This window comes from Sporobolomyces salmoneus (genome assembly GCF_050403485.1).
Source record: "Sporobolomyces salmoneus JCM6883 DNA, S_salmoneus_JCM6883_v1_ctg24, whole genome shotgun sequence".
NCBI lineage: Eukaryota > Fungi > Basidiomycota > Microbotryomycetes > Sporidiobolales > Sporidiobolaceae > Sporobolomyces > Sporobolomyces salmoneus.
The window spans coordinates 140,291-168,015 of record NW_027481139.1 but is presented as its reverse complement, the minus strand read 5'-3'; the positions used below and the strand labels follow the sequence as shown (position 1 = coordinate 168,015).

Sequence of the window (27,725 nt, the reverse complement as noted above, 5' to 3'; positions counted from 1 at the left end):
TTGGGACATTGTCGGGGAATGCTGAAAGTGGTTGATGATTGGTTTTTCCACGGAAGCAAGACGACACAAAAGTCTACACCCTGTGAAAGTAGGGAAGGGAAACGAGAAGAGGGAAAGAAGAGATCGCGATAATAGTCGATAGGGAGTTTTGGGAGGGAGGAGTAGAGCCGAGGAGAAATCAGGAAGTCGAGGTGATAAGATGAGTTTAGAAAGTGACCTGTTTCCAAGTAATTGTTAGCTTAGCACGAGTCGCAGACGATCAATGCTATAGAGCACGCACTTGTCCCTTGCCCTTGTAGTCCTTGCTTCCAACACCGGTGAAAGGATCCGATTTTTGTTCCTTCAACATCTCGTTCGACGCCTCTTGCCATTCCTTCGAGACCGACTTGGGAGTCTCGGCTCCTGGATAATTGTGAAAGGTCGTGCGGGAGCGAGGGGCGGGTAGAGGAGGGGTAGGAGGGAGTGAAGGAGTTTAGAACATCGAAAACATGAGTAAACCTTCGGTGACTGTGATTTTCAGAGGAATTTGGTGAACGTACCTCCCTTCCTGAGGGCGTAGAAGATGATTCCTCCAACGGCAACAGCAGCAACAACACCAGCGATAGTCTTTCCAGCCTCGGCTTGAATAGGTTCACGGGGACCGTGAGGACCGAACGCAACGTAGTAAGCTGATCGAATATCATTCTCTACAGTCAGTCAAGCACGTCTGATGAGCCGGGGAGAGGTAGTTGACGTACAGGCCTTCTTCTCATCAAGGGAAAGTTCCTTCCAGTCCTTCTTCTGTAGCTCTTCGAGGTGCTTGAAAGTTTGTTCTTGCTCTGCGGGAGTCAAGGTCTTCCATGATGCCTCGATCTATCGTACGGGATGCGATTGAGGAGAGTCGAAATCGAAAGAGCGGGTTGGTCGGGGAAAGAGACGACAAAGGATCGAGAAACGGCAGGCGAGCGATGAGGGGTTAATGTGGTACAAATGCGAATACATTAGTAATCTGTAACGCCTGCAAGCGAGTCTTCGGGAGGAGAAGGGAGATGAACTCACGTTGTTCAAGGCGACGGGAGCTACCGAAGTCGAGGCAGATCGAGAGACCGTTTGACGAGGGACCGCTCGGGCGACGCGAGATACAGAGGTTCGGAACATGCTCGTGTAAAGGGTGCGTAGGGTATTGCGAGGGTGAGATCTGAAGCGAATCTCTGGGAGTTCGATAATTTCCCTCTCCTCCCGAATTTCTCGAACCTCTCTGACCGTCACCCTTGTACGGTAGGAGTACATACGAACGCATTTCGGACCGATCCAGACCAGTTCCAGCGAGTTGCGGTAACTGCTCAGGACTTGCGTTCTTTTTGCGGTGTCTGTCGAACGAGCGACTCCACCTCACTGTCTCCGCTACCAGACGGTCCAGCGCGAACAAGCTGTCGACGGACCACTCTACTGGGAACGGTGAGTCAGACGCGCGATTGCAATGACTCGGCCCGACCAGCTTCGCACACTTCTGCCGACCGAATCTCTACTGGATGGAATTACATACGGTACAGTGCACTGCTACCTTCTCGGAGGCTTCGAGTCGTTCACGGGTGCATCCGGTGGGGAAGTACGAAGATAGCTCAGAACAAGCCGAACTTTTCGTCATTCGCGAGATGATCTCTCGTTCCATCTCGACCTTGCTCTCACCTCCACTCAATTGCTCTTCCACTCAATCACCACACTGAGAGCGATGAACAAAGACAACCTACCACCTCGATCGACGCCGTACTACGCAAAGTATCAACGAGATATTTTCGTCGAAGGAGCGACGACGGGTCAGCTACCGAATTTCTCGACCGATCCGAACGAGCTGGAGAAGAAAGCGAGAGAGACCGTCTCGAAAGGAGGATGGCTGTATTCGAACTCGAACGCCGGAGTGAGTTGGACACACGCGGCGAATCGAGAAGCCTTTTATCGTTGGCGAATCGTTCCTCGGTATGTGATCCCTTTCGCTCTTTCAGTCGGTGTTCGCTGACGCATGTTTCAACGTCGAGAACAGTATGCTCGTCGATACGAATCAACGAGACATGTCGTGCGAGCTCAAATTGGGAAACTCGACTTTCAAGCTCGATGCACCTATCGGGTTCGCACCGATCGGAATCAACAAGTACGAGCCGATCTCTGTTCTATCGAGCTCGACGGGTGATTGACTTATAGCCGCTTCCCGTCTCACCAGGATCTATCACCCTTTAGGGGAGCTCAATTCCGCCAAAGTCGCTCGCGACCTCAATTTGGCTTATTGCCTTTCGACGGCGGGATCGCAATCGATTCAAGACGTCGCCGAAGCGAACGGCAGTGGAACGAGATTCTTCCAGCTCTATTGGCCACCAGATGATAAGCTCTGTATCGACATATTGAAACAAGCGGTGGAAAACGGTTTCGAAGCTTGTTTCCTCACTCTTGATACCTGGCAACTCGCTTGGAGGTAGGTCGCTCTTCTATTCGAGACGCAACCTGCATTCTGACCCTATTCCTTCTCGCAGGCACGGTGATATCGCATCAGCAAACTATGCCTTCTACCGAGGAATCGGCTACGAGCTCGGGAAAGCCTTACCAGTCTTCCAAGAGATGTGTAAAGAACGAGGGATCGAGCTCGAGAGCAAGGAAGCAGGTCAGTTTTGGATCGATCAAGTTTGGTGAGCTCTGACTTGCGAATCTTCTCTTCTTCTCTTCGCTGAAATAGCGCTAACCTGACTCCTGGGACTCTCGCAGGCATGGCAAAGCCAAGAGCTGGGAGCAGCTTCCTTGGGTCATCGAGAAGTGGAAAGAGCTCAGCGGAGGCAAGCCTTTCGTTCTCAAAGGGATCCAAAGTGGGGAGTCCAGGGAGCTTCCACGCTCGAGCTCCTCGACCAGGATAGGCCCAAGCTGACGCTTCAGACGTTTTCTTCCTTTTCTTCTCCCAGTCGCCGACGCGGAACGAGCCGCTGCGACTCCCGGTGTCGATGGCATTTGTGTGTCGAACCATGCAGCACGACAGGTCGACGGAGCTATCGGTTCTCTCGACGCTCTCGACGCCATCATCAAGAGCGGAGTAGGCGAAAAAATTACTGTCATGTTCGACTCTGGCGTCCGGGAAGCGGCCGACGTCGCAAAGGCTCTTGCGCTCGGTGCGAAGATGGTGTTCGTTGGTCGATTGTTCGTCTACGCGATGAGCATTGGCGGAGAGCCTGCAGTCAAGTAAGTAATCGTTAAAAAGCATCCACGATGATCGAGCTGACTCTTCCACGATCTCCTCTCTAGACATGTCATGACTTCTTTGCTCGCCAATCTCGACATTCTCGTAAGTCTCCCTTTAGTCCACTTTGTCGACTAGCCCGCCAAAGCTCAAAATCCCTCTTGCGTTCAGATGAACGTTGCAGGTTTTCAATCGCTCAAAGACTTCAATCGCGATTGTCTCGTTCACGTTCCGCATGCGAATCTGCCGCCTGCGAAGCTCTAAATCTGTCAGTAGGTTGTTGTCTTGTAACGTTGTTCAACTCGTAGCTCTTTCTCAGCTTTAGCCAAGTCCGCGAGAAAATCGAAAGACTCTCGCTATCTCAAGATAAATCGGTTCTTTGGAGTCTACCACGAGATGCACTAGTAATTACAAACGTATATAGCTGATTTGTGTCGTCCTCGTTGAATGAACGACTCCAGTGAGAGAGAGAGAGGCAAAGTAAAGTGTCAAAAAAAGATATAAACGGTTGACGACGACGAGAGAGAGAAAATACGAAAGACCAAGAGAACCATGCAGTAGGGAGAAGAAACAGATTAGGAGAAGAACGAGTGTAAATATCTATTGGCCTTTGATCGCCTTTTCGGAATATTGGCCGCCTCCTTCACTTCCTTTGGCATAGTGATGAGCGACTTCTCCAATGTCTTCGTGCTCTCCAGCTGCGCCGTTGACAGCCTCGCGAGTGTTCGTAGCTCCTTCCGATGGGAGACCTCCGTCGCCGATTTGTTCGAGAGGGTAAGATTGAACAGAGGCGGGTTTGATGTGCGTTGTCGCGATTCGAGGAAGTCCGTCAGAAGAGTCGACCTCACGTCGGAGCGATACAAAGTCGTAACAGAACTCTCCAAGCTGAGGCGTAGACGAAGGGAGTGAGTCTCGGGAAGCCAAAGGGAGTGAAAAAGGAACGAAAAAAAAAAAAAAAAAAAGAAACTTACCTCGACCTCGTCAACACCGATGATCTCTCCTTCTTCGTCGGTTCGGAACTTGCAGCCGGGGATCAAGTTGATGAGGAACATGAGAGTATAAGACATGACGAAAGTCCTACAAAGGGAGATCGAGTTTTTTTTAGTTCTTTTGTCGACGACAGAGATACATTTAGAGTACCACCAAGTGCCCCCTGGGAGAATCGAAGTAGAATGTGAACTCACCATCCCCAGCATGCGCAAACGTAGGCGAGTTGCTTTCCGACTTGAATGTAGTTTCCATCGATCCATCCTCCGTCGATAACGGTGTAACCGTCGGTGGCAGCGATTTCGGCTTGAGCAAAGACACCAGTGAACACGAGTCCGACAATACCGGCGACTCCGTCTAAAAGAGTGAAAGAAGAGAGAAAGATCAGCGCCGAATAAATCGAAGAAAATTTGAATCGAAACTTACGACAAGCGTAGATATCCATCGCGTCATCGAAAGAGAAGAAACCTTTGAGAGTAGTGAGAGCGTTCGAAATCGCAGCGGCGAGAACACCGATGAGAATCGAAGGTCCGTATCCGACGAATCCAGCAGCGGGAGTCTGCGAAAGAACGCGACGGCGTCAGTTCTCAAGCGGTCACGGACAGACTATCGAGAGAAGGACTGACGATAGCGACCAAACCGCAAATAGCTCCAGTGCAGTATCCAACAGCCGACCACTTCCTCTCCAATCTCCAGTCGAGCAACATCCACGCCAATCCTCCGAATCCAGCAGCCAAGTTCGTGTTCACGATGGCGATAGCTGCCTTGACGTTCGCGGCGAAAGTCGAACCTCCGTTGAACCCAATCCATCCGACCCAAAGGAAGATCGTACCTTGAATGACGAACGAAACGTTGTGAGGCTTGAACGACAAGATGTGGGTACCGAATCCTCGTCGTTTGCCGAGGAAGATCGAGTAAACGAGTCCAGTCACTCCCGAGCAAATTTCGATCGGTCCTCCTCCAGCGTAATCGAGAACTCCGTACTGGAACGCCCATCCTTGAGGTGACCAGATCCATCGAACTACGACGTCGTAAACCAGAGTCTGCGGGAGGGAACGTGGATCAGGAGCTGTCACTCGTCTAAAAGCAGGTTTCGACTCACACTCCAGCAAAAGAAGAAAATGCAAGCGGGGAGGATTCGACCTCGCTCAGCTGCAGCTCCGATAAAGACAGCCGGTACGAGAGCGGCGAACATGTTTTGGTAACTATCGAGGAGTAAGGTATGGTGAGAATCCAGCCGATATCGTGTTCTGAACGAGTTCGTCTTTGAGAAAACTTACATCATGTAGACAACTTGCGGGACTTTGTTGTTCGCTTGGGGTACAGGAGTCTCGTAGACGTGTCGTAGAACGAAGAAGTGCATGTCGCCGAGGAAGGGACCACCGGTGGGAGAGAAGCAAAGCGAGTAACCTGAGAGGAAGAAAATCAGGGATCAATTCACATTCTACGGCTATTTGAGTCCAAAAGTGATTGACAACTCACCCCAGAAGAAGAACTGGAAAGAAATGATAGCCATCGCGAGCATAGTGAGGAAGAGCACTGCGAGAGCGTTTTTCCGTCTCACGAGTCCGGAGTAGAGGTATCTGTTTGCGAAGCGGTCTCCCATGTTAGCGGACGCAACTGCTGAGACAGGTGGAGCCGACTCGCCCAACTCCGGGAATCATGAGCCAAACGAGAGCGGTACATGACAGTAGCCAAGCACTGTCATCGCGAAACAGCACAAATTGCGAAAATGTCAGTTTTCATTCTCTTCCTCGGTCCTTTGACATCGTTATCGTATAACCTTCTCCCTCATCCGTTCTCGACATTGTCCACATTGTCGAGAAGAATAGCCCGGTAGATTCGAAAGAATTATGTCGTCTCGAATTGAGTTCTCGACCAACTCATTTCATCCTACCTCGCCGCTAAGAGCTCGAGGATACAGCTGAGAGTTGAGAGTGAAGACTTACATATCTCCAGGAGCATAACTCGCAACACTTCCGTCTGGTAAAGTGACAATCATGTCGGTTCCTCCGGGTTGAATCGAATAACTCGATCCAGCTTCCAACGTCGCTGAATCAGCCATGAGGTTTCCATATCTAGATGTGAAAGATCGAGAGTCAGTACTGCCATGGTCGAACGAGAAGACCGAATGATTTGTTTCGGACATAGGAGGCAGGGAGAAAGAAAAACGAACGTAATGTTGACCATCTCTGCTCGTAAGCTTCTCTAGACTGATCGATAAGCTCTGGTACTGCCGCTGTATATACTGCTGTTGAGATCGAACGGCCTTGGCGAGAAGAAGAGGCGATCGGGGAGAAACGGTGACAGTTGTGTTGATCGAAAAAGATGAAACGACTCTGTGACTGCCGGGGAAGCGCTCGTTCGCGGTGATTCACTCGAAATAAGCCGACGGGATGTAGTGGGTGGTTGTACAGCGAAAGCGAGAGTGAGGAGATGAAATGAAGAGGGGAGAACTTTTTCCTGTCGCTCCTTTCCAATTTGCTAGGCAGCGAAAATCAAGCGATAACGGATTCGTAGTTTGACAAATCTGATTCCTTGGGTTCCTCGTTCCACCTCCCCTTGCCTGCAAGCTCGTACAAAGCAGCGACGAGTTTAGTTCATTGCGATCTGTATTTAGAGCCGAAAGAAACGGGAGGAAGCGAACTGTGCGTTCGACGCTCGGGCGAGTTTGACAACAAGTGCACGCTCCTGCGAAGGTGTAAAATTTTTCTCAATCTCTTATCTCGACCAATCAGCGGCTCGAATCAGCCAAAGAGAGTAACAAGGGCGGTGTGAAATCAACAGCTGAGAGGAAAGCTATGCCGTAGCGCGAACGAACGTGAAAGTGGTACGAAGAAAGAGAGGGGTAAAATGAAAGACGAAAGAAAGAGGCGGAGAGAGGAACAGAGAGCGGGGAGAAGGGGGATCGAATCAATCAGGCTCTCGCTCGTTGTCGAGTATCGGTTGCGGCTTCTGTATTTGGTGCACCGTAATCCTACGCGCAAGACCCCGAGACAATCGAATCAGCGGGATTTGAGGATGATAGGGCGCAGATTAAAAGAAAGAAAATCGACTCACGACATAGTTTGCTTTCTCTGCTGCTCGATACTCCTCGATAAGTTCACCCGCGACGGCCCTAGAGAGTTCACATGCATCTCAGTCACCGAGCGCTGCGGGACAAAGTCGATAGGAGAAACTCACCTCGCATCGTCAAATTCTTCGAAACCGTTCTCAAACATTGGTTCTTTCTTGTACTCTGCCAAGAACGCCTTGACCTTTCTCATGTTGTCGTATTGCCTCACGTGTCCCATAAACAGCTGATCAACGAGCAATGCATAGAACCGTCAGCAATGACCTTTTCGAGAAAGAAAGGTCGAAGAGACTCACCGAAGCGATACCCGTATGATTCGCGACCATACAACCGCTAACTCTCGGAGGTCTCATTCCCAATCTCGCATCTTTCCCTCCCTTTCCAGCCGACTGACTATCCTTCTCGCTTTGTTCCTCCTCTTCCTCCTTTGTCTTGTCTCGATTTCGGTACGCTAGATAAGGTGATTGTTTCGTAAGTGCTACTTGAATAGATGCGGGACCCCAAGGGATGAAAGAAGCGAGAGATCGTTCTCGAATTCGAACAAGAGATTTGTGAACCTGTGAAGGAATGAACCGGTTGGGAATCACGGTCTCAGCTTGACAGACAGGAGAGAATGGCTCACGTCTGTAGGATCGACGTCTCCTTGGATGATGTTCATGACACTGATGTAACACGCCGATTTCGCATCGCTCGAGAAAGAAGTCGAAACCAGTCGATTCTTGGGTTGTAGTAATCGTCGCATAACATCCAATACTGTCGTTTTCCGCACCGCTCGAGCCTAGACATCGGTTGATCGTCGTCAGCAGCTCGCGCGAGGTACAACGAAGGGAAATTGAACGAACCTGCTCGACCTTGTCGGAAGTGAAGGGGGTATAACTCGTCGTGAGGAAGTGACATCTCGGTGTCGGGATAAGCGAAGCGATCATCGAGACGAGATCGTTGTTCATGTAGCCGGGATATCGTAGAGTCTGAGTCGAAGCTGCCATCACCGTTGAAACCTATTTTCGGCGAGAATGAGAATCATCAGTCAAGCTCTAGATGACGCCGAGTACTCTGAGAGTAGACGTACGAGTTGATTCGTTTGCGCGAAACTGGGTTCTCCAACATGCAATCGATCTTGACAAATCCCACTCAACGCTTTGTTATCCAACACGACTACCGAGTCTGCATACTCCGTCAACCTCCTCAATGTCAACAGCGAGTTGTAAGGTTGTACGACGACGTCTCCCGAACCGGCATCGGGGAAGACTGAGTAGGTTTGAATGAGCTTTTTCGGGAAAATGTCGGAAAGTCGCTCGAGAACGTAGGATCCTAATCCTGATCCAGTTCCTCCTGCGATCGAATGCATCAACATGATACCCTGTCCATGCAAGAATCGTCAGCTGTGACGAACTCGGGTCGAGGACTCAAGAGGGAAACACTTACTTCGAGACTGTCGCTACCTTCGGCTTCCCGTTCGAGCATTTCTGCGATATCGTTCCACACTAACTCTCCAGCTGCGTGTCCTTTCGCGAACTGAGACGATCCAGAAGTCAGCCGAGGAATCCTAAGCTCGCAGTCGAGGCGAGAGAGGAGGAAAAAAGCTCACGTTGTTTCCCGCTCCTCCTCCATCTGGAGACGAGTAGAAGTTTTCCGGGTTGTACAGGTTCTTGTAAGGACTATTTCGGATGTTATTGAGTACCTATCAGGGTGCATCGACGTCAATTCTCACATTCAAAGAGGGACCCAACGCTGAAACGGAGAGAAGTCTCACCCTCGGCTCCAGATCGATCATGACGGCTCGGGGAATGTATCTCTCATCGTCTGCCTGGTAGAAGAACACGTCCTTGCGATCGTGCGGTGCGTCGGGACTGAAAGCGTAATCCTCCAACATTCCATCGTGAGAGATCCCATGTTCCGCGCACAACTGAGCCCAGAACTCGCTACCAACTACATGTATCAGATCAGTAGACGTTCAAAAGGGTAGGCAGCTTAGCAGAACTTACTTTGGTTGCCTGCTTGTCCAGCCGAAACAGTAACTGGAATTCATCTCCTCGAAAGTCAGCATAGCCCGCGTTTGCGCCAGAGAGAAAGACTCACGGAGTTCCCTAGGCATCTCAGAGTGTCTGTGACGCGGTCAGTCGAGCGTGTCGAGGCGGTTGAGGTTGAAGAGGTGAGTCGAGTGTTTGCGCGTTCTTGGTGAAGCGAATTCGGTCGGGACCTTCGAAGCTAGAGCTGAATCTTGCAGGCCTATGTGCGAGGTATATGGCTACACTGTAGGTGGTCGAGTAAGGTCGGATGGAAAGCTCTGAAATCGCTCAACTTTCGTTTCCTTTCCTCTTTCCGCTCTCTCACCTCGACTTCGGCTCTCGATGGGCGCTCGACAAGTCTTTCTCGACTCGATCGAGCTGTCTTCGGTACCGCCGGCCGTCCTTGTCGACTCGCCGAGAGATTCTCCCCCCCCCGAATCGCCGGCCTTATCAAGAAAACCTTCGTTCGAATACCTCGCCGAGTCAGCAGCATGGGCTCCAACACTCAAGAGAGACAGCCCTATGCCACCGACTGAGTTGGCGGAGGATCAAAACACCAAATTGAGGAGGTTCCCGCTCTCTCGTTCTCGGGTTTGTCATCTCGCAGGACGTTCATCTGGGGCTACTCTTACTGCTATGCGTAAGCGTAAGCTTCGTCTATCACGTCTCGTGTCGTCACTCACGCTTCGTCATGCAGTTCGATTCTCGTTTACTTCCAAACGCATGAACCATGGTCTTCCTATTCGCTTGCCGCTTTGTCTTCAGTCGGTACAGTAAGTGTCAGTCTCTCATTGTATCTTTCTGTCCTGTGCTGACCAAGTACGAGCAGATTCAACTCGCTCTAGAATTCATCTTGCCGTACGTTTTGCAATTCTCAACTTTCAGACGGAGACTGACTCTCCCTGCGCTTTAGACTCTTCGTCATCAACGGGTTCAGAAGGTACCCAGAGAAGGTCAAGCCAGCCCTCATGGTTTCCGCTATCGTGTATTCCGGTTCAATGCTCGCATCGAGTTGGGCGAACAATGCAAGTTTTTTCCCTTTCGTGAGCTCGTGCTCCAGGGCTGACTCTCTCGTGTTGTTGATACAGGTTTGGCAGCTGATGCTCCTACAGGGTGTGCTTTGTGGATGTTCAGGCGCAGTCTTGTATTCGCCAGTTTTGCTCTGGCTGAACGGCTGGTTCTTTTCAAAAAGAGGTCTCGCTTCAGGTACGTCGATTGGTTCCTTCACCATTCTTCGAGCTCCTCACTTACTGCTCCTGTTCATTCGAATCAGGAATCGTCTTCTCAGGAACGGGAATGGGAGGGGCATGCTTCCCGTTCATGATTGGAGGGATCTTAGATCACCTCGGTGAGTTCAGATCGAGCCCCAACTTCTGACTCGGACGCTTCCCCTGTTGACGCTCCGTATATAGGATTCGCTTGGATGTGTCGGTTATGGAGTCTCCTGACTGGCGCCGTTTTCGCCATTTCAATCATATTCCTCAAACCTCGTATTCCGCTTCGACGTCCGGTCGGGTCGGAGTCCGACCGAAATGGTTCGTCATCGACTGGAAGACGATATCTCACCCAATCGTCTGGACAATGGCGGCGACGACCTTCATCTCTTCCCTCGCTTATTTCCCCGTTTCGCTTTACCTTCCGATCTATGCCACGTCGTTACTCCCATCGTCCGAAAGCGCATTCCTCCCCAATCTTGTCGTAACGATCTTCAACGTCGCCGCGATGCTAGGATCAAACGTAACGGGTTATGCCTCGGATATCTCTCTTCCCTGGACAGTTTCGTCGATCGGAGTTGCGGGAGGAATCGTCGCACTTAGCGCATGGTATGTCACCAGACCTTGCTCGAAAGGTGGAACACACTTAAGTGACGGTCGATATTTGCAGGGGCACGGCTACGACCCTCGGGAAAGTTTTCGGATTCGCCGTGTTGTACGGGTTCAACTCGCAGATCTGCTCATGTTGGGGACCGGCAGCTCGCGACGTGGCAGGAGCGAATCCGCAAAGTTCCACCACCATCTTTTGCTTATTTGGAGTAGTTCGAGGGGTCGCTAGTTTGATCGGCCCCTATACGTCTACCGCCTTGTACAACGAGAAGGAGGCATCGGAAGGGCGAGCTCTCTCTCTCTCTCTCGCCGTTAGAAGAACGTTCTTGTGCTGACTCGTTCGTTGCTTGATAGGCAAGAATGGGGAAGATTCGGATTCCGAAAGATCATTGTCTTCGTCGGATTGATGTCTTTTACGTCAGCGATTGGAGGGGTTGTTCTGGGCTATCTGCGAAAGAAGTTGGCGGCACAGAAGCAGTCGGGAGCCAGCGGAGCATGAAGACTTCTGCAACGAGAGAGAAACTTTCCAAAAAAATGTTTGTAGACGGCCTCCTCTTCGTCTCTCTAGCTTGTCCCTGCATTTTCTTTTCTTAGTGAAATATGGTACTAGACAAGTCTGCCTGGCACCCGAGTAGTTTGCGAAGAAATGAGGTCCATGCATATGCGAATTGAGAGGCACGGGCTCAAGCACTTTCTCTCTCTAACAAACCACTTCGTACCCGACTCATGGCAGTGCCGACAGATTCGATAGAGCTGGCCCAGCTAGACCCATCACCAGCCGGTTCCTCATCTCGACCGACGAGCAAAGTCGACCCCAATTCCTTCATCTCCGAATCATCACAGACCCCGTGCAACAGCTCGATAGTCTCCACAGATGGTATCGACAATCACTTGGGATTCTCATCTACTGGTACAGAGCAAGCGCAGCTGCCTCCTGTCGACAGGGGCTGGGCCGCCTGGCAGTTCGTCATTGCCGCTACGATTCTCGAGTGAGCGCCTCTCATTATGTGTGCAAGGAGATGGAGCTGATCGATAGCATACTGAGCGTGATAGGGTGCAGATCTGGGGCTATGCTATATCATACAGCGTCATCCTCGTTCATCTCGAAACTACTGAGCCTTGGTCCAGGGCTTCGCTCGCTGCCCTGTCTTCTATCGGAACCATCCAGCTCGGCCTCATGTTCTTCCTCACGGTCTTCATCAACAACGCCTTCCGCCGGTATCCTGATCATGCGAGAAAGGCTCTCTACATTTCGGCAGCAGTTTATCCTCTTTCGTTACTTCTCTCGTCGTTCGCCACCCAAGTGAGCTCTATTCTGACTCGTGTATTCGTCAGCTCCTGGAATCTCTGCTCATTGTTGCAAGATCACAGGTGTGGCAATTAATTTTTGCGCAAGGCGTCGTGTGTGGTCTCAGCGGAGCGGTCTTGTACGGGCCCGTCGTAAGCTATATAGGTCGCAATACCGTTGGCGTACACTGACGTCTGAGCCTCTCGAATTGTCAGCTACTTTGGATCCCGGAGTGGTTTGTCGAGAGACGTGGAACCGCAGCCGGGATCGTTTTCAGCGGAACTGGGTCAGTCGTCTCGGTGTCTCCGATATCGCATCTGTAGCTAGTTCTGACAATTATGAATCCCGCGAAGGCTGGGCGGCGCCGTGTTCCCTTTCGTCCTCGGCGCTTTGCTGGACAAAGTCGGTGCGCTCACTAGTCCATTCTATCTATCCCATTCTCGACCTGACGCAATCTCCGAGTCATGAACTAGGTTTCGTTTGGACTGTAAGGGTCTGGAGTCTCGTCTGCGCCGTCGCATTTTCCGTTTCGCTCTACTTCATTCGCCCTCGAATTCCTCCTCCTCGATTCGCGAAAGGGCAGCCTCGACCAAAGTGGTTCCTCATCAATGTCAAGGCTCTCAATCACCCAGTCAACTACGTCATGGTGGGTCCAATTTCTCCCTTTACCCTTCGCGCCTTGTTTTGCGAACTGAAAAGTCGTCTCAGATAATTACAACCTTGGTCGCCTCAATGGCCTACTTCCCCGTGTCGCTATACCTCCCAATTTATGCTTCCAATCTGACTGGCTCGAACACCTTCCTTCCCAACGTTGTCGCTGCGTGTTTCAATCTAGTTTCTTTCACCGCGTCAATGCTGATCGGCTACGTCAGCGACAAGTCTCTCGCCTTGACAGCAACCACACTCGGAGTCGTCGGAGGTGCTGTAGCGCTCGGGGCGTGGTCAACTGCTGATAGTCTCGTCAAGGTTTTCATCTTTGCAGCCGTTTTCGGTGAGCTTCGCTTTCCCAGCAGTTTCAACTTTTTCTCTGACCTTTTCTTCTCTCAGGTGCAACAACGCCGATCTCCTCTTATTGGGGAGCAGCTACTCGAGAAATAGGAGGTTCCGATCCGTATGTATCAGCAACTCTGATGGCCTCTTGGGGAATGGTGCGCGGCCTTGCAAGTCTCTTCTCGCCGTTCCTCTCCTCGGCGTTGTACGACCCAAGCGAAGCGCGTTGGAAGTCGTAAGTTCACCTCTTCACATTCTGTCAACTCAGAACAGCGCTGAGCACTTCGTCGATGCAGCGACTCGTACGGGAGATTCGGGTTCCAAGATCTGATCATCTTCGTTGGTGTCCTGAGTCTGGTCTCGTCTCTCGGAGGAGTAACTTTTGGCGTACTCAAGAAGACAGCGGGAAAGAGGAAAGGTGGAACCACGCCTGCGTAGGAACGTGCTGCTCTCGATGCGCTGTATTCTACTGTCGTTGGACCCGATTGAGACGTGACGAGAGTCTCAATTCCTTTCGTAGAGTCAACATTGAGAGACGTTGGCTGCCGAGAGCAATCCAGGAAAGCGAAGAACCACCGGTTTCACTTTGAGCTCAATCTGCAGCTTCTGACTATCAAGATCGCCCATGATCAACCGTTTCCTCCGTCTATTATTCCACCTTCCACTTCTCCCGCGTTCAAGGCTCGGTTGTCGCCCTGCTCGAAACCTCCGAGAGACATAGATCCTCTACTTAACCATCTCGTCAACAAATCCGTCGATCTTTCCTCCGAGGTTGCTATTCCCGCATCGCCGCTCGTGTCCAAGCCTGCCTCTACCGAGCTCGGACCGGTGAAGAATTGTGCAGAAGGGTAGGAAGGAGGAGGATGATGAAGCGAAGACGATGAGGTCGAGTGCGAAGTATGAGGCTGGAATTGTGTTGAAAGATGACCGAAGATAGAGGGATCGAAGTGCTGGTGCGCTGTATCGGTTTGCGAGGAGAAGGGTCGATCTCTCGGAGCTTCGGCGTGCTTGAAGGAAGTCGAGGCGAGGTTTATTAATGATTGATCGAGATTCATGTTCGACGAATTCGTTTCGCCTCCTGCGCTTCCTCCTCCTCCTCCTCCAGGAGGGTACGGGAGACCGCTTTCGAACGCTGGAAAGTTCGCTTCGATGAGTGGTGGAACTGACGATCCATCTCGATCTTCTTCGCTCGGAGGTAGACCCCATCCGTTGATCGGATCGTTCGGATTACCGACGAGACCGAGACTGAACAGCAAGTCCGTTTGATCCCATGAACCGAAGTCGAGGACGGTTTGAGGATTCGCGGCAGGTCCGAGATCGGCGGAGTACGAGAGGAAAGCCTGGAAAGGTTCCGACAGAGGGGCCGTGGCTGTTGTCGATGAGGAAGGAGGTGGAACCGATGACGACATCGGATGGATACCTATGGGGCATAGTCGTCACGGTCAGCGGCTTGGTCAGGTTCGCAAGAAGGAGAATTTGGGCAAAATCGACTCACCTCTCAACAACCCCAGTTCTCGCTTGTGACCGTCTACTTTCGCTCTCAATCCATCCAGGCTCGACTTTGCTACCGGGAACAAACGGCTCATCTCATCGTACGCTTTCAGAGGCGCGTCGTGCTGATGAGGAGCGTAGTCGTTTTGTTCGAAAAGAGTTGCCGAGAGCGTATGGAGGGAGAAATCGATGCTCGGTAGTGAGCGATACATAGTGAAGAGTGCTTGATATCGGATCAAGATGTGATGGAGAAGGATGAGAGCTGAAGGTACGGGATCAAATGCCGTCGCAGCGAAAGACCTAAGATTGCGAACGAAGAGAAAAGTCAAGGCTAGATCGAGAGAGAGTGTGTGTGTGTGGAAGAGGAGTGCACTCACGCGTCAGGTCTCAACTTGAGATTCAGTGCAGCGAGAACCAGATGCATTTCGACGCACCATCTCGCTCTCTCTTCTAACCTCTCGACCCCCCCTCCTTTGTCTCCTCCTAACTTCAACTCGTTCTCGAGACCGTCCGCCCACCCTTTCAGACTCTCGATCAGTTCAACCCTTTCCCTTTCCCCGGCCGCCAAACTTTGTCCATAACCTCGTCTCGGACTAACGTCCCACCTCAAAATCGCGAGACCGATCGCGCAGAGTGAAGCCATCTTTGCAAAGGTCGATAACGAAGCAGATCTGACTGCCTGTGGAGCTCGAACGGGTGAAAGTTGAGAGGTCGTCGTCGAAGGTGAATCAATCGTTGGTGCCATCGGGTCAATCGAGTGTTTCCAGTCTTCTCGCAACTCGACGGGTGTCTTGTCACTCCTCCATAACTCGAAATCTTCATTCCCGTCGATCGGAGGAATCGGAACGTTGTAGTCTTCGAGCACGACGAGAGGGGCTCGGGACAATCGAAGAGAGAGGAGGGTGTGAAGAATGAGAGCTGAATGAAACGTTTTGAGCTTGAGTGAGTTCGGATCTGGTTGACTTGAAGCAGCGAGGTGAAGGGAGAGATTGATCGCAAGTGAAACCGCGATACCTGTTGGGACGAAAACAAGCGAAGTGAGCATCGGCACTTTGATCGACTCGGAAAGGAGCGGGTCACGAACTGCTGATGATCCAAGCTCTGTTCAGTTCTCCAGCTCCCCAGTCGACGAGGACGCCGATAATTGCAGCTTGAACCGTCTCGAGGTTTGGAGATCTCTCGATATCCGCCCAAAGGTGAGCTCTCGCCGCTTCTGCCCAGACCCGAGGAGGATGAGTCGAGACGGCTGCAGATGGCGGTAGATAGGAAGAAGCGAGAGCGAAGACGGCGAGATAGAGCGTGGGAGCAATGAGACGAGAGGAGGGAAGAGAGGTTGCTGTGCGAGTAGGAACAGCTGGAAGGTGAGCAGACCACCGAAGGAAGAGAGTCTTGTCCTGCAGTAGGAGTATCAATCTTGTCAGCGATACTACGGTCTTGCGGAGGGGAGAGTGCTGGCGTACGAGCATGGGGAAGTAAGGCTGAACAACTTGGTTGAAGTAAAGGTCGAGCAGTTGATTTCGAATTGATTCACTCGGTAGCAAGGGAATGTCGAGACGATTCGGTCTTGCAGCAGCTCCTTGTCCTCCTCCTCCTTGTGGTAGGAACGGAGAAGCTGGCACGACTCCTTCCATGGCCTGCTCCTGATCTGGAACCGCCGCTCGAGCGAGTGCTTGAAGTGCGTCTGTTGGGAGCTCAAAGTTGGTCGACGTTGGAGCAAAGGGATACAGCATACGTCCGCCTTGCGCCATGTGAGGAGTCGAGAACGAGTTTGGCAGGACGAAACCTGGGGACGGATGAGGTTGAGCTGAGAGATTCGCATAGCCGAAATTTGGGGACGCGGTCGGAAGCGAAGCGTTAGAAGAAGGTGCCGGTGAGTTAGCACTTTCCTTCTTGGTTCGTTTCGTCGTCGTGGTAGAAGATGGGGCTGACGAAGGAGCTGCGACGGTTTCGACTTGTTGAGCGATTCGAGAGCCTTGATACGCTTGAATCTGTTGGTCCGATGTCGTCGGAAGAGCATTTGACGATGAAGCAGACGAGGGAGAAGCAGATGGAGGAGGATTCGCGGTCGAATGACGAAAGAAAACGTCGATGTGGGTAGTGATCGAAGGAACCGCAATGAGCAGGTGACCCTTAAAAAAGACAGACACGAAAGGGTCAACGACGTTTGCTTGTCGAACCCAAGACGGTATTGAGGGACTCACGAGTAATCGTTCGAATGCGTCGCATTTTTCCTGTAAACTCTTACTTTTGCCTGCTTGAGGACCTCGTTTCCGTGTCGGACGTGTATAGGTACAGGAAGCGGCTTGACCGGCGTCGGTGCAGATGACACAAGGAGCGTCAAGCGCACCATCTCCGTAACTCGCACATTTTATCCTACGTCTTCTACACTGATCGCACGCTTTTGTGACCCTTCGCTTCTTCTTCTCTGGCTGATCCGAGTCGCTGTCCATCTTCTCTGATCGTCCTCGATCTGCGCACGGCTTAGAAATGATCAGTCGAGAGGTGTGGGGCAGAACAGAATTTTGAAAAGAGAAATTGATGGGAGGACTTACTCGTTTACCGACCCTATCTCCGCGAAGAGCTGATCAGATCCTCTACGTTGTGCACACGAACTAGCGGCAAGACTTGACGAGGTGGTGGAGGTAGTTGACCGCAAGCCGAACTCTGCCAATCGGTGTATTTCCTGACCGCGTTCGCAGTTGCTTGACTCTGGTGTCGCTTTGGTGAGTGACTTGTCTTCGAGAATTGAATGAACGGATCTACACTAGGCGGGGTAGCGTTTTGGTTCGAAAGCGGAGGAAGCAAAACGTTTACGGCGAATCCGAGTTTCGGGTCAAGAGGGTTCCTTCTCCTTCCTTCCGCATTCTCGCTGCACTAATTCGACTCGATCTCTTACGACTTCCAACCACAGAGTGTTAAACGGAACAAGGTTGCCGGGGATGCCTTCAAACTCGGGCGATCAAGCTCCGAAAGTCCCGACTTCTCCTCAATCTACCTCAAGACCTGCACTCTACGCCCCCGATGCTTCGATCGTTCTCATTGGAATGCGTGAGTCCCCTCCTAGTCTTATTGAAGCAGCGGAAGGACGGGAAACCGCCTTTGGGGAGCCCGAAAGATCAACTCATCTCACGCTCTCTCTTTCATTCTCTCTCGTGTAGGTGGAGTCGGCAAGACAACGCTAGGACTGATTGCGGCTACCTCCCTCCGACGAGCGTTCGTAGATCTCGATGCCGCCTTTACTAAAATTCATGGACCAATCTCGAGCTTTGTCAACTCTCGACACGGGTGGTCAGGCTTCAGAGATGCAGAGACCATGATCCTGAAGAAGATTCTCGAAGATCATCCGAAGAATTTCGTGATCGCATGCGGAGGTGGAGTCGTAGAAAGGGAAGAGAACAGAGAATTGTTGCGAATGTTCAAGGATCGAGGTGGAACGATAGTTCACGCGGTGAGGGACAAGGAAGAGACTGTAAGGTATCTCGTTGATGAATCTGCAAGGTGAGTACCCCCAACGATAGCCCAAAGGAGATTAGAAGCTCACGATTCTCTTTTCAGACCTTCATGGGGAGAAGAAATCCGACATGTCTGGGCTCGTCGAACGCCTTACTTTGAATCGCTCTGCACTCACACGATCGTATCTCTCACTGCATACCCTCCTCCGCCTTCCCCACCCTTCCTCATGAAGCACGTCGAAACCGCTTTCGTCCGACTCCTCCGCTCGATATTTGGTCTCGCCTCTTCTCACGTTCCCCTGACGGCGGGTCCTAGACCACCAGTCGCAACGGGGCCGAGTTCCGGAGAGTTCGGTGGCTACGGGGCCTGTGAAAGTGAGATGGGAAGGGGAGCAAAAGGACCTCGGACGAGTTTCGTCGCCCTCAATTTCCCAGATCTTCGAGTCGTTTCCGCCGACACAATCAAGAAGGTAGCAGGAGGAGTCGATTTGATCGAGATGAGGGTCGATACTTTGGTCGAAATCGAGTCTCCTTCAGTTTCAGCCTCGCGGGCAAGTTCTCCAACGAACGACCACACACCTATTGGATCGTACGCTTCGACACCGAGACGACGCAGATACCCTTCTCCTCACTTCGTCGCAATGTGTTTCGGACACTTGCGACGATGTTCTCCCCTCCCGATTCTCTTCACCGTCCGAACTGAGCGACAAGGAGGCGCATTCCCAGATCCTTACCACGACAATCCAGAACTCATGAGCGACTATCTCGCTCTTGTCGAACTAGGCTTGTCAGTATCTCCCCCTCGTCCAGCTTAGCTCTAATCGCTGCTGATCTTCCTTTCCTTCCTCTCCTTGCAGCAAACTCGGGGCTGAATATGTTGACCTCGAACTCGCTTTGCCAGACTCGCAAATTCAACGCTTCCTGGATATGAGAGGCGCGGCGACGCAATGTCTCGGAGCAGATCATGATCGGAAAGGAGAATGGAGATGGGAGAGTCAAGAAGTTCTCGAGAAATACCTTCGAGCTGCACGACTCGGGTGCGACGTTGTCAAGCTCGTCTCGACCCCAACTTCGTTCGACTCGAATCTCGAACTCCTCAAGTTCCGCGCAAAAGTCGATTCGCTGTCGACACCGGGAGGTGGAAATGTCATTCCTCACACTGTCCCTCTCCTCGCGATCAATCTCGGAAAAGGAGGTCAACTCTCTCGCTATCTGAACCCCGTCTTTACCCCGGTCACTCATCCTCTCCTACCTGGAGTCGCTGCTCCCGGTCAGCTCACCTACGCTCAAACTCAGCACGCCCTCTTTCTCTCCGGCCTCATTCTCGAAAAGACCTTCTTCGTTCCTTCCGCCTCGGTTGCGGAAACTTTCGCAAGAGAAGCGCACACCCTCGGACTCCCTTACACATTCCTCGTCGAAGATCGAATCAAGATGCGAGATATCGAACCGAATTATGGAGGAGCCTATCTCGGTCCTCCTTCTCGACCCATCTCAACCTCTTCGCTCTCTGCGACCGACGAAGTCCTTCCACCCGCTCGAGCTTCTGAATTCGCCGACCTCAGCGTGCCTCGATACTCGGAACCGCCGACATACGACACTCCTCCTTCACCTCTCTCGACTCACAAGTACACGAACGTTCGAGTCTTAGCGCTCGCCGAAGTCATCACTCAGAACCTCTCCCCGATCAACGCCGTCGGCACTCATACCTGCGCTCTCTTGGTCGGTCTGAGCTTGAAGGACAAAAAGGAAGTCATCGAAGCCCTGAAAACGGTCGGAGCGAGGTGGGTCTACGTCCTGGCGTGCGAATCAGAATCAACCGAGCAGGTTCAGGGCCCTTCGACATCTCGAGACGGACCATCGACGGATTCGATAAACCTCTCGTCTGTTTCACCATCTCCGACAACTCAATCTCGAGTCTCGTCTCCTCAACCTCCTTCCTCTACTCAACTACTCCCGCATCAAACTCCGAACCGTTCCTCGATTCCGTACCCTCTCCTCGCGCCTCTCAACCTCGTCCCGATCGAGTCCTTCGCTTCCCCAACTCTTTACTCGAAACGTCCCCCGACAATCATCGTTTCCTCCGACTCTCGATGTCCCGGTCGCTTCCCCGAGAACCTCTTCGCTTCTCCGACTGGAGGTTGTGCACTCGATCTCAGTTACAGTGGCAGTCCCTCGTCTTTCGCAAGTAATGGGACGACGCCCACGACTCGATCGGGAAAGTTAGCCCACGCGATCGAGGAGAAACGATTCAAGGCCGTCCTCGCTGCGGCCGCTTTGAGTCAGGCAATGGATACAGAATCGGGAGGAGATCAATCGTCAATGGCGAAGAAGAAGGTGATGGCGGCAGGGAAACTCGGGAGAATGGATGGGTGGCAAGTTCTCGGAGAGAAAGATCTCAACGCAGAATGCGATAGGCAAGCTTTCAGAGCTTTGACGGGTAGGAGATTGGGTTGAATTTAACGAGAATTCTTCGGCGGCGTTTCTGCTTCGCTTCTTTCTCTCAGCTTGTTGTCATTATTCCATACCGCAATTCGATTCGAACCCTTTTCCTCAAGGAGCTACCTAGTATTGCACTACGACAAGATCCAGAGAAAGGCAGGCAAGAAGAGCAGCGGATATCGCAACGAGGCTCTCTTGGACGATGCACTCGTTGGATCCGACGAGTCCCTTGTCGAGAATTCATTTTTGAGTACCTATGCAGAACAAGAAAGGTGAATCACCTGCTTAATCCGATGCAGGGTACTGAGTACTCACCTTGGCGATTGAGGTGCTGAGACTTTCATGAACCGGGAAAGTAGGGTTCCATGCAGTCTTCCAAAAGCTTAAAGGGAGGCGGGAGAGTCGTCAGTGGGCAGAAGTATTGCTGAGCTCCGAGACTGATGCGCGAAAAGGAACTTACTATTGTCGTAGCTGAAGTAGCAACATGAAGCGAGTCAGGGCCGATGCGGGAAACGGAAGTAGAGGGTCGTGAAAGAGGAAACTCACAGCGCCGTCGCAGGTCGAATCGTTGGCGTCAGGCGAGTCGACGATATCCGAGTAAGCCTCACAGGTGTTTGTGACATTCTTGTAGCCCCGACGACTCGCAACCTCTAGTAGCTGTACGACGGGGGCGAGAGTAAGTACCCTGAACGGGGACTAGTGAGACTGGGAGAAACTCGCATCCTGGGTTGCCTTCTGAGCGTCGAACGAGACGCCGACGGATTGGTCGTACCTATTCGAGAGCTGAGAAACGTAATCGAAAAGCTGATCGTTCCATAGCCTGACAGAAGATGATATCGTCGTATTCGCTCCTGGCGAGGAGATCCCTAGTGGCGAGAGTGAGAGCTCAGGGAGAGACAAAAAGAGGAAATTGCGAGCTAATCGAAACAGCGTTAGCGTATTCAATCGAATGGCAGAGGATCGAGGAGACTTACCGCCAAGGCTATACAGGCGACCCACAGCTTGATCGAAGGAAGCGAGAATTTGCGGGACAAGGTCGACAAAGCTTTCGTCGGTGGTTACGCAGTTGTAAAGATCCTAGGCCGTTCGAAGATAACGTTACTTTCGAAGAGCGAGGTCAAGCTGATACGACTCACATCATTTCCGAACCAAATCGAGAACAGCGTATCATTCGCAATCCACCGAGGAGTCCCGCCTTGTGAAAAGTTCGCAAAGTAAGTTTCGAACAACCCGACTTGCGCAGCGAAATCAGTCTGGTCGGGACGACCGAACTCCGTCAGTTCTTATCCAGACCGGTCCAGACGGCCGTGCCCGAGACTCACCGCAGGATTCGAGAATACGAGGCTGTTGTTGATTGTCGCGCCGACAGACGCAAAGTCGTGATACGAGCTCGACGCTGCCGAGTAGTTCTTTGCGAGATACTGTAGCCAAACTGCGAGCGAACTGGTCAACTCTTCGCAGAAGTACGGGGGGTTTGAACGAACTCAACGTACTTGAGCCTCCTGAGGTCGTCTAGAGAAGCGGGAATTGTCAGGGCATGGCGAGCGACGATGTACAGATACGACTTACGTTATAGAGGTCGATGTTGTCAATGTCATTGGCCGGATTGTAGCCAATACTAGTCCAACTGTCACCGAAGGCAAAACTGGACGAAAGAAAGCTCGATCCCGTCAGTTTGTAATGCTCAAAGAGCACGCTAGACAGGTGTAGCTTACATTGTCTTGATTTGTCCGAGAGAGGAATCCGCCGCCAGCACAGAAGATGACAGGCTGAGAGCTGAACCCAGAACGACGAGAGGAGAAGAAATACGAAATTGCAGCATCTCGCCGGAGCCGCTTGCGAAAAGCGAAAAGCTGGGTAAGGGGAAAGTGTTGAAGGTTGCGTCTGTGACCGAGTGAGCCGTCCAAGAACCACGGAAGAGTGTAGGGTCGAGTTTAAACTGTTGCTCTCTGTCGGCGGTTGATGAAAGGTGAGGTTCCGGGTCCAAGAGTTGTATCTCATTCCTCCTCGAGGTCGTCCATCTGCGAGAGGTTTCGGAGTCTTGGATATATTACCGAAACAGTGAATCCCGACGGGGGAAGAGGCGTTCAAAACGACAAGCCTCCTTTCGAAAGAAGTAAGCGGAAGCAGGGATAGTTTTCTGGCGCGGAAGTCGGAGCTCGCGGCTTCCGATAAGCATATGGTCCTGGTTGTTCATTGCCACAGAGAGGTCCAGGTCGGTACAGATTAAGAAACGAGAAGTTGTGCGATCGCGAGGGGAGCTCGAGGGAATAGAGCTCGAATATGTCGAGACCGGATACGTTCGAGTACAGGAGACTTAGCTTGGCTAGTCGAAATGATCGCGAGCCGGTAGGTAGGGACAAGGGAGCGGACAAGAAGCAGATCGAGGGGGGAAGATTGCTCTTTGCTCAACATTCAGTCAACAAAGTCACACCATGCAGAGCAGATCTGCTCGAGATTACCCGACACCGGAGCCCTCACCACCTACGGCCAGGATCAAGAGAGAATCTCCCCCGCTTTCGAGCGCCTTCGCCACGAAATCCCTTCATCTTGAATCGCCGGGTACACTCGCTCTCACCCTTCCTGAACCTCGCCGATGCCCTCAACCAGAAGAGAAGAAGCGTACAAAACCTTGCGAGCAGTGCCGGAAGATCAGGAGGGCTTGCAGATGGGTCAGAACAGAAGAGGGAAAGACATCGAGTTGCGAGAGGTGTTCGAGAGCTGGCAAAGAGTGTTCAGGACCCATGAAGTGACTACGCCGTGATCAGGAATGCTGTAGATGTAGCTGACGAGATCGAACGGACAGGAACTTGAACTCGTCGTATCTCGAATTAATTCAACCTTTTCGCAAGCACACTCGAAGATCCCCTGCCGCGATAGGACCATCTTCTCCCGAGACGAGGTGGTCTACACTGCACATGTCTTACTCGTTGACGTACCACCTGGTCGAAAGTAGGTCTCGCCGCTCGTAACTTGCAGAACGCTTGAGAATCAGCTCATCAGATTGTTTCGTGAGCAGTCGGGATGAAGAGTTTCGAGCAAGACTTCATTTTCCAAGGATTCGACTACTATTCTCTGACGGAGCGACTTCACAAATCTCAAGGTCGGCTTGACTCTATGGATCCTATCAATCATGTCAGTTTTCTCCGTTCTCCGCTATCCACCGCGGCACTAAGCTCATTTGTCCGGTCGTTGTGCAGCTCTTCGCGTTGTCACAGGTCCATTACGGTATGCACCTCACGAACCACTCGGTCTGTAACGTTTTTCGCGCTCACTTGCGCTAAACCCCTAGCTAACCTCGTTTATTGTAGGCTCTCCTGCGCATGGGAGCGGATGTGCCTGTGGTTGAATCGCTCTTCGATACCATGTCGGATCCTTCGTGTCTCTGGGAGGTGGGAATGGCCAGACGGGAAGGTATGCTCGCCGCCAATCGGAACATAGCCGACGCGATTCTGCAGCAACACTTCGATCACGTCTCTCCAGAACAAGCTGCCGAACAGGTGTCTGTTTGGCTCTTCGCAATCAACACGGTCACTGGTGTCGAGGGATTCGAAACTACACAATTGCTGATGGCGAGAAATGTTATCGAAGAATGTTTCGCTTACCTCGCCGAAGCGACGTGTACATCAGACGTCCTGGACGGGTTGATGGAGCCGCTGAGGGAAATCGTCGTACGTCTGCGCCATGCGAGTATTCCTTTTTGACCCCTTGTAGCTGACGCTATATACCCTTGGATTGGATCAGCTATCGGAAATTCACCACTCTCTCCTTCAAGACCAAACTTCGATTGTGTAAGTTGATAAGAAAGACTCAGAACTGCCAAGGGCGTCGTACGCTGACGTATCTCCACTTGCATTGCTCCTGTGCTTCGTTCAGCACTCCCTCACAGTACTATTTCCTCTTCGATCAACATCCTTCTCTCGTCTTCCCAACCGTTCCTGCCGACATCACGTTCGTCTTCAGCGGAGCTCCCGAACCTGCCGAAACCCGGGAAAGAGCTTTCGCCTTGCAAGAGAAATGGGCCGTTTTCGCGATATCCCTCTACCGCCACCTCGAATTCGTCCTCACTTTCAGCCCATCCGCTCGACTTTCGACAGCAGCTGCCTACTGCTTGAAGAAAATCGACCAGGCCGCTCACGCGTTCGGAGCCGCAATCGACCGTATTCTATCGGATCCTCGCTATAGCCTGAAAGACCCGCGACGCCGCCCCCATGCCTGCATTAGTGGATTCATTTTTGACGAAGCCAGCTCTATGGCGATCCTCCGCTCACTTTACAACATCATCATCAATAATTCACTGAACTCCCATCTTCTCGACAAGTCGCGAGAGTTGTGGTTCGACGCCTTGGAGCGCAGTGCCTCTCGACTTGACTGGTTACCGGTATGAATCGATCCGCGTCTCTTGCTATAGCACGAGCGTTGAGCTGAATCGTTAACAATATAGCATAGTAGACGGTCGCCGACGGATTGGCTTCATTCTTGCGGTCACTACCTTGAAAGTCTGCGATCCTGTCCTATCGATCTTCTCGTCGACTGGGGATGCACGAGAACGCACCAACGGGAGGAGTGAGTGACTCGTTGATTATTCCTCTTGAGCGAATCCAAGCTAACTTTTGCTTTATTTCCCTCGCTAGCTTGATTCGGGCTCTTCGGTTCAGCAGTTATGCGATTCCGTCGGCAGCTCGAATGATCCAGATCCTCGAGTCGTGCCGCACCGGGTCTGACTGCTCTGAACCATTCGATTCGACGAAAGCGGTGCAGAATTCGAGAGGGACTGCACCCCGTTCGCCACAGGACAACTAAGCATCGTCCTCGTCGTGAAGTTGCCTCGATGCACCGAGGCTCGAACGGTCTATGTAGCGTGAGTTCTCCAGTATTCTGCTCGTAAACGAAACACTAAAGCTCGCAGCTCTCTTCAAACAGATTTCCCTCTTGTTGTTCCTGCTTGTGTCTACTAGCAGTTCCTGCATCTTGCTTTCATCCTCGTTGTTGTCATCACTATGCACTGCACTTGTCTCCTACATTTCAAGAATTCGCTGTCGCTGCTGCCCCAATTAAAAGTGTTCCTTGCGTCTTGATTTCGTCAATCGACTTAGATCTCAGGGCTCACAATTGTTTGGGGAGCAGTCATGCGCGTCTACGTTCCGCCTCTTCCGCTCACCTGTGCGAACTAACGGTTTGTCGTTGCTACAGGACGCTCATGTACGAATCCGTTCGACCCAACGCTCTCAACTCCCTCGAGCTCCTGCACGCTCGAATGCTCTCAAAGTACGTACCACTGACTCTCTTTCCCTTCTGACCTCAACAGGGGTGTGACTACAACTTTCGGAGGATTGATCGCTGCTCGTCTTGCGCTCGGAGTCGCTGAAGCGAAATCGAAAATTCTGTCGCGATTTGTCTCGATCGAGAGCGCAACGTCGAGATCCCGCTGAAGTCGACAAGGCTGACTCTAGAAGCTGCTGAGGACCGAACGATGGCCTCGAGTTAGAAGTATACGAATACAGGACAATCGTAATGCAATATAATCGTCAAATAGATAAGCAATTCATTTACCCCTCTCTCTTCTCTCACTCCACCTCTTCCACCCGATTCAAGAACAACAACAGTGAGTCGCTTGAGCACTATGGGCAGACTCGTATACTGACTCTGTCGACTGTAGTGGTACGCGCAAGGTTCAAGGATGAACATGTCTTTGGCACGTCTCGATCTCGTCTCCCCTCTTTCGGGTTGCTCTCGATTGATCGTCATCGCTGACCTTCGTGTGCGTACACAGAGAAACGCAAAGCAGAGGCAGAACGTATCAGACAGAAGTACAACGATCGTATCCCCGTGAGTCGCCGTTTCCTTGAACGTTCTCACCTGAATCGATCAACAATGGGAACGCGCCATCCCCTCATCTCTCGCCCCTGTGCTCACACTTCGGTCGATCTCTCGCATAGGTCATCTGCGAAAAGGTAGAAAAGACGGACATCCCTACTATCGACAAGAAGAAGTATCTGGTCCCCGCAGATCTCACCGTCGGACAAGTCAGTTCTCCTCCTTCCCCCGGTTGTTCGATTTGACCTCTTACTGACGTATCTCATTCTGCTTGCGCGGGGCAGTTTGTCTACGTGATTCGAAAGCGAATCAAGTTGGAACCCGAGAAGGCGATTTTCATTTTCGTCGATGAAGTGTTACCTCCAACCGCGGCCCTCATGAGTCAGATCTACGAGGAACACAAGTAAGTGTAGCTCTCTCATGACGGGATCGGCTCCTTGACATTGACTGACCTCTTCCGCCTCGCAGGGATGAAGACGGTTTCCTCTATATCACGTCAGTTTCAATATTCTCTTTTGCTTCATATGCGAGCTGTCCCTGACTCATCTATTCCACCCTCTCCGACACAGCTATTCCGGAGAGAACACTTTCGGCTCCTTCGCTCTTTAATCGCCTCTCTCGCCTCGTTTTCGATTCATCTCTCGCCTGTAATAATCGTCTTTTTCGTCTCGATCTCTTTCGCTTTTCTATTCATCCTCGGCCAATCCGGTTAATCCTTCTTCTTCGAGACCTCTATGAATCCCGCTACTAGTTCTCTTCTAGCGTTCCCATTTCACACCCATTCAAACTCTTTCAAACTCTTTCTCTCTTTTTCCTGTTCTGCTTTCTTTCTCAGCCTTGTAGTTGTACTTACTCTGCGATACATCCTTCTGCTCAAAGCAGTCTCTTTAGTCATTTCGAGTACATGCTCTCAAAGAGACCGGAATTGGCGCGTAGAAATTCTCGACGTTTGACACTTTGCCTCAACAGCGCGCCGCAGGAAGGATCAACGAGATTAATTACAGTTTAAGAGAAAGACGAGAGGGGGAGCGTGACTTCGGAAACCAAAGGGAGAGGGAGAAAGCACGGGAAAAGGAACGAGTAGAAACGAAACTCAGACGGGAACAATCGAAAGCGTCGAGCGGGTATTGGTGAAGCGAGAAGTCTCAAAGTGGACGGCG

At 51.7% G+C, this 27,725-nt stretch overlaps 11 protein-coding genes across 11 annotated transcripts; 6 read left to right on the top strand and 5 right to left on the bottom strand.

Annotated features, from left to right (window-relative positions):
• Window positions 1-205: 205 nt before the first annotated feature.
• Window positions 206-1,137, bottom strand: JCM6883_005401 (uncharacterized protein; the record flags this gene model as incomplete). Its single annotated transcript, XM_076632249.1, has 5 exons — window positions 206-217; window positions 281-402; window positions 540-668; window positions 738-852; window positions 1,039-1,137. 5 exons carry the CDS (start codon window positions 1,135-1,137, stop codon window positions 206-208), a joined length of 477 nt encoding a protein of 158 aa, XP_076487784.1.
• A 574-nt stretch (window positions 1,138-1,711) lies between these two features.
• Window positions 1,712-3,460, top strand: JCM6883_005400 (uncharacterized protein; the record flags this gene model as incomplete). Its single annotated transcript, XM_076632248.1, has 8 exons — window positions 1,712-1,956; window positions 2,021-2,128; window positions 2,198-2,446; window positions 2,505-2,657; window positions 2,734-2,831; window positions 2,925-3,198; window positions 3,262-3,301; window positions 3,368-3,460. 8 exons carry the CDS (start codon window positions 1,712-1,714, stop codon window positions 3,458-3,460), a joined length of 1,260 nt encoding a protein of 419 aa, XP_076487783.1.
• Window positions 3,461-3,796: 336 nt separating this feature from the next.
• Window positions 3,797-6,373, bottom strand: JCM6883_005399 (ammonium transporter; the record flags this gene model as incomplete). Its single annotated transcript, XM_076632247.1, has 11 exons — window positions 3,797-4,081; window positions 4,168-4,273; window positions 4,381-4,540; window positions 4,610-4,742; window positions 4,810-5,226; window positions 5,286-5,388; window positions 5,464-5,593; window positions 5,666-5,766; window positions 5,831-5,884; window positions 6,133-6,261; window positions 6,360-6,373. The coding sequence occupies 11 exons, from the start codon at window positions 6,371-6,373 to the stop codon at window positions 3,797-3,799; spliced, it is 1,632 nt and encodes a 543-aa protein (XP_076487782.1).
• Window positions 6,374-7,100: 727 nt separating this feature from the next.
• On the bottom strand, window positions 7,101-9,351 carry JCM6883_005398 (tubulin gamma chain; the record flags this gene model as incomplete). Its single annotated transcript, XM_076632246.1, has 12 exons — window positions 7,101-7,160; window positions 7,244-7,301; window positions 7,367-7,482; window positions 7,553-7,813; window positions 7,879-8,034; window positions 8,099-8,254; window positions 8,326-8,616; window positions 8,682-8,771; window positions 8,845-8,937; window positions 9,010-9,185; window positions 9,242-9,274; window positions 9,336-9,351. The coding sequence occupies 12 exons, from the start codon at window positions 9,349-9,351 to the stop codon at window positions 7,101-7,103; spliced, it is 1,506 nt and encodes a 501-aa protein (XP_076487781.1).
• A 256-nt stretch (window positions 9,352-9,607) lies between these two features.
• JCM6883_005397 (uncharacterized protein) lies at window positions 9,608-11,587 on the top strand (the record flags this gene model as incomplete). Its single annotated transcript, XM_076632245.1, has 9 exons — window positions 9,608-9,905; window positions 9,963-10,038; window positions 10,179-10,290; window positions 10,354-10,471; window positions 10,539-10,613; window positions 10,678-10,800; window positions 10,995-11,088; window positions 11,150-11,374; window positions 11,443-11,587. The coding sequence occupies 9 exons, from the start codon at window positions 9,608-9,610 to the stop codon at window positions 11,585-11,587; spliced, it is 1,266 nt and encodes a 421-aa protein (XP_076487780.1).
• A 227-nt stretch (window positions 11,588-11,814) lies between these two features.
• Window positions 11,815-13,804, top strand: JCM6883_005396 (uncharacterized protein; the record flags this gene model as incomplete). Its single annotated transcript, XM_076632244.1, has 9 exons — window positions 11,815-12,077; window positions 12,142-12,391; window positions 12,460-12,528; window positions 12,592-12,662; window positions 12,730-12,782; window positions 12,850-13,022; window positions 13,085-13,367; window positions 13,424-13,601; window positions 13,663-13,804. 9 exons carry the CDS (start codon window positions 11,815-11,817, stop codon window positions 13,802-13,804), a joined length of 1,482 nt encoding a protein of 493 aa, XP_076487779.1.
• A 191-nt stretch (window positions 13,805-13,995) lies between these two features.
• JCM6883_005395 (uncharacterized protein) lies at window positions 13,996-17,307 on the bottom strand (the record flags this gene model as incomplete). The annotated part of the gene is made up of 6 exons (XM_076632243.1): window positions 13,996-14,786; window positions 14,862-15,157; window positions 15,235-15,871; window positions 15,942-16,251; window positions 16,318-16,986; window positions 17,059-17,307. 6 exons carry the CDS (start codon window positions 17,305-17,307, stop codon window positions 13,996-13,998), a joined length of 2,952 nt encoding a protein of 983 aa, XP_076487778.1.
• A 489-nt stretch (window positions 17,308-17,796) lies between these two features.
• Window positions 17,797-20,763, top strand: JCM6883_005394 (uncharacterized protein; the record flags this gene model as incomplete). Its single annotated transcript, XM_076632242.1, has 4 exons — window positions 17,797-17,905; window positions 18,016-18,355; window positions 18,413-19,096; window positions 19,167-20,763. 4 exons carry the CDS (start codon window positions 17,797-17,799, stop codon window positions 20,761-20,763), a joined length of 2,730 nt encoding a protein of 909 aa, XP_076487777.1.
• Window positions 20,764-21,033: 270 nt separating this feature from the next.
• On the bottom strand, window positions 21,034-22,346 carry JCM6883_005393 (uncharacterized protein; the record flags this gene model as incomplete). The annotated part of the gene is made up of 7 exons (XM_076632241.1): window positions 21,034-21,130; window positions 21,209-21,219; window positions 21,295-21,405; window positions 21,885-22,001; window positions 22,071-22,169; window positions 22,242-22,260; window positions 22,318-22,346. The coding sequence occupies 7 exons, from the start codon at window positions 22,344-22,346 to the stop codon at window positions 21,034-21,036; spliced, it is 483 nt and encodes a 160-aa protein (XP_076487776.1).
• A 1,519-nt stretch (window positions 22,347-23,865) lies between these two features.
• On the top strand, window positions 23,866-25,135 carry JCM6883_005392 (uncharacterized protein; the record flags this gene model as incomplete). Its single annotated transcript, XM_076632240.1, has 5 exons — window positions 23,866-23,883; window positions 23,949-23,999; window positions 24,060-24,419; window positions 24,493-24,539; window positions 24,625-25,135. 5 exons carry the CDS (start codon window positions 23,866-23,868, stop codon window positions 25,133-25,135), a joined length of 987 nt encoding a protein of 328 aa, XP_076487775.1.
• Window positions 25,136-26,262: 1,127 nt separating this feature from the next.
• ATG8 (ubiquitin-like protein ATG8) lies at window positions 26,263-27,174 on the top strand (the record flags this gene model as incomplete). The annotated part of the gene is made up of 7 exons (XM_076632239.1): window positions 26,263-26,353; window positions 26,408-26,443; window positions 26,522-26,577; window positions 26,688-26,774; window positions 26,850-26,968; window positions 27,034-27,060; window positions 27,135-27,174. 7 exons carry the CDS (start codon window positions 26,263-26,265, stop codon window positions 27,172-27,174), a joined length of 456 nt encoding a protein of 151 aa, XP_076487774.1.
• Window positions 27,175-27,725: the final 551 nt, after the last annotated feature.